The 3966-nt window shown below is 36.8% G+C and overlaps 2 protein-coding genes across 2 annotated transcripts; both read right to left on the bottom strand.

The window, feature by feature from the left end:
- Positions 1 to 302: 302 nt before the first annotated feature.
- On the bottom strand, positions 303 to 1855 carry LOC117127483 (dynamin-related protein 4C-like). Its single transcript, XM_033278016.1, has one exon. The coding sequence runs from the start codon at positions 1792 to 1794 to the stop codon at positions 580 to 582; it is 1215 nt and encodes a 404-aa protein (XP_033133907.1). The 5' UTR covers positions 1795 to 1855; the 3' UTR covers positions 303 to 579.
- Positions 1856 to 1896: 41 nt separating this feature from the next.
- On the bottom strand, positions 1897 to 2634 carry LOC103831321 (putative dynamin-related protein 4A). The gene is made up of 2 exons (XM_033276010.1): positions 2202 to 2634; positions 1897 to 1907 (listed from the first exon to the last, which is right to left on the bottom strand). The coding sequence occupies exons 1-2, from the start codon at positions 2632 to 2634 to the stop codon at positions 1897 to 1899; spliced, it is 444 nt and encodes a 147-aa protein (XP_033131901.1).
- Positions 2635 to 3966: the final 1332 nt, after the last annotated feature.

The raw sequence follows: 3966 nt of genomic DNA, 5'->3' as shown, positions 1-3966 counted from the left end.
ACTCTCGTGAATCGGCATCTTCCCAATCGACTTCATCATCGCCTGGACTGAAGAATTCAACTCTTGAATTGTTGACTGAAGTGAATCCACTGTCGAATTAGTCGCAGCATTCTCCTTCGTCAGTCGATTCACGCTCTTCGCTAGATCGTAAACCTGCATCTTCCATTCCGCTTCCGCCTCCGCCAAATCGTCGACAAACTCCGACTGTAACACCGATGATTCGTTCGCCACCATCGTCGCGTTGCTCGAACTTTTCACCGCACCAATGATAGAGTCTTGATACTCGTAACTCAAAAGTACTCTTTACTCGTAACGGAATCAATCGTAACAAACTATACTCTGATGCTGAGCTAAACAAGTATTCTCATAACGAATACAAGTTCAGTTCATCGATCTCATGGCGATCGAGAGCTCAAGACTCATAGCGTCTATGAACATTTCACAATCAAAGCATAAAAAAGAATTAAAGAAATGAACTAGTTTATATAGAGCTTCCTTCTTCGATCTTCAGCTCCCTTCTTCACTCTTGAGCTCCAACGGCAAAGCCTCTGAGAGATTTAGAAGGTTCGCCCTTTTCATTTAAAATCTCAACGTCTCTCTCCACGTCATCCTCTTCCAATCTTCCCTTGCCTTTCTTCTTGCGCACGTAAGCCTGATGGTACCTATCACGTTCAAAACCGCATCGACGAAACTCTTCTGAGCATCTATCTTCTCCGTCCAAGACTTCATGTACTCAGGGCTACATGTGTAGTCCGTAAGCTTTTCCATCTCAACAATCTGAATCACTCTATCCACTGATTGTTCCTTGATCTTGCTCATGAGATTTCGACCAGCTCGTTTGATGGAAGGTTGAACTTGAGGAAAGTTTTCAGAGTATTTGGTGATGATTGATGAGAGAACAACTTCGATGTAGTCCCATAAGTTCTTGATGAACTCGACCGGCTTTGCATGTATGTCATCCACATGTTGCGAAAGTATAGCCATGAATGCTGATCTCGGAATGAAGTTGGGAAGCCCGACACATTTGTATTCTTCAAGAACTTTGATCTCATCCATCAAGAACTCTCTAACTTGCTTAGGCTTTGCTTGTAGATCATCTGAGAACTTGCTTAACATATCAGCCAGGCGAGCAGTACCATGCATGCCATGATTATCAGGGAACTCAGAGAAATCTCCTTGGATAAGGATTCTTAGGAGAGACTCTTTCGCAGAAGCGATGATATCCATCAGTGTCATCAGTGCTTCACCAGTGGAAGTCATTACCATTGGCAGTTTTTTAAGCTCGAGGTCAGCGGTTTCCATCTTGTGGTTGATCTTGCGTACAATCTCAGGCAAGCAGCGTGAAATCATGGTTGTTTGAATATGTATTAGCTTCTGAGCTAGAACCGGGAGACCGACAATGTTTTCATCAATCATTGAGAGCATTGGATGAGTCTTGAAAAGTAACTCTTCTTGGTCTCTAGCTTCTTCATATGTTTCTTCCCCTACACGGTTCCTGACACATACGTAACCTAGTCCAATACTTACATCATCTGCTGTTACTTTCTGAAGAAGACCTTCAGGAGCCATGTCTGCCTTTGTGACAACAGCCAGAGTCCGTTCACCGGTTTTGTCAACTTGTCTGGACATTCGAATGGATTCACATGTGGTGAAGTCGACCGTAGCTGACAGTACGTTGAGGATAATGGACTCTTGAGGCTTGATGTACTTCATTATCATCCCAGAGATCTGCTCATGGATATTCTCTGGCTGTCCTTTCACGGGAACTCTAATTATCCCAGGAAGATCAACCATGGTCAAATCAGGAGCCCCAGCTTTCTTCACGTGGAGGGTCAAGGGAGCATCCGAGACCCCTTTACTAGATCCTGCATCATAATATATATATTTTTTAAGTTCTTAATCAAAGTCTACACGGGTAATTCACAAACACATATGACATAACACTAATGTTTCATCATATAGCAGAATCATATAACACCTCTAGGCACATCTATAGGGTATTTAAATAGTCCTTTCTCTCCATGTTACATAGTCAAAGTAATATATTTTGATTATGCAGCATAATATATTTTATAAGTTCTTAATCATAATCAAAGTAATTAAGTCACAAACCCATAATACTCTAAAGTTTCATCATATAGCAGAAGTCAGTATTAAAAATATCTTGTAAGTAAGGAAACATAACACCTCTAGGAGCATACCAGCGATCACGTCAGTTGCAGCAGAAATAGCTTCAGCAATGTGTTCTTCATCCGTTTGAACAACTTTGTCACTATACTCCAGCCAGATCTCAGGTTTAGAGCTAGTACTTCCCTGAAGCCTCATAACAAGAGGAACCCTAGTGCAGATTCCTTGCCCACGAGGCAAACTGATTCCTGCCAATGATTCAAGAACACTGGACTTTCCAGAGGACTGATCTCCAACTACGACAATGGTGGGAAGCTGGATCCCTTCTTTCATCACATTCAGGTTCCTCAGCCGATCCACTGTGTCAAGCAACGGCCTGATCTGGTCATTGTAAGAAGACACAATGGGTGGTTCTATGGTAACAGATTTGTTGTCGTTTGGATTTGCTTTGACAATTGTACGAGAAGATGAAGGTTTAGAGACAACACGCTTCTTACTGCCTTTCATTTTCTACTAGAATGGACCAGACAAATACAGAGAAGAGATTCAAGGATATGTGTGATTCTTCTTTGAGATACTTATAAGATATATATATATATATATATGTATATATATATATATATATATATAGAGCTGTATGAGTAATAATTGCAAAAGAAAAAAAAAACCTTTGAGATGAGATTAAGTGTAGGTAACGTGCGAATTGATAAAAGCTAATTAAGTCCATAACTACACAGTTGAATCTAAGAAGGCTTAATCCTTCATTATAAGTGTATTTATATCAGCATTTTCTTGGCTCCCATAGGCTGTATTTTCCCGGGGTAACGTTTGAAATTTTCAGATAGTCCTTTGGAATATAACGAAAGGCGTGTACCTAAGCTAGGGAATCTCATGGATCCATCTCTTTGGTTGATAATTTTATTAATTTGTAACTGAAATTTGGACTGGCACAACATTTCTCAATTTTGACATCAAGAACATAACTCTAGCTAGTTACAACATTTCATATTTAAAAGGGATTTTATAATAAAAACCCTCAACTAAAGATAGATCGTAAAAACTCCCCTTCAACTAAAAAATTCGGGAAAGAAACCTTAAAACTTTAGTTCCACTGACGTTTGTCACCATATGTCACGATATTTTTGACGGAGGGTGACAAATATTAATAGAATTAAAATTGAGGGCTTCTATCGTCGAATGTTTAGTTGATGGGGTTTTTTGCGATACATCTTTAGTTGAGGAGTTTTATTATTGAATGCAATTAAATTTTTTATAAACTTTATTATCACTTATGCATTATTTAAAACTCTAACAATAGATTTATAAGCCTTTAAAATAATTTATAAATTCGTATACATTCATTTATCAGTTTTATAAACAATTTATAAAGCTTTATAAATATTTTAATACTTATATAGATGATTAATAAGGTTTAACATATAAAATATCAAAATATAATTGAGACTATTTAACAATTTTTGTAACAGGTTAAACATTATGACATCTAATAAAAAAACATCAAGACTTGAAATCCTTAAGTATTTAAATGTGAAATGTGAATAGTAAAATTAAGATTTAAATCCAAAAAAAAAACAAAAGTTAAATATTATTATATAATAATAAACTATCGATAACAAAAATAAACTAATACTTACAAAATCACAACAACTAATTTTGGTCCTCTTTATCATCTTTAACTTTATTTTTTTAAATGACATAGATCTTCATCAGAATCTTAAAAAAATACAAATAAATCACAAATTAAATAGTGTAAATGAGATTCACAAAAAAAAGAGATACATAGTCGACATCCGACAGCTGAAAAAGATATAAGTAAAA

Source organism: Brassica rapa, chromosome A01 (assembly GCF_000309985.2).
Source record: "Brassica rapa cultivar Chiifu-401-42 chromosome A01, CAAS_Brap_v3.01, whole genome shotgun sequence".
Taxonomy (NCBI): Eukaryota; Viridiplantae; Streptophyta; class Magnoliopsida; order Brassicales; family Brassicaceae; genus Brassica; species Brassica rapa.
This window is presented reverse-complemented; position numbering and strand designations above follow the sequence as displayed.

Bases quoted from the DNA above. Each gene is read 5' to 3' on its own strand.
- LOC117127483 (XM_033278016.1), bottom strand. From the start codon at position 1,794: ATGGTTGATCTTCCTGGGATAATTAGAGTTCCCGTGAAAGGACAGCCA.
- LOC103831321 (XM_033276010.1), bottom strand. From the start codon at position 2,634: ATGAAAGGCAGTAAGAAGCGTGTTGTCTCTAAACCTTCATCTTCTCGT.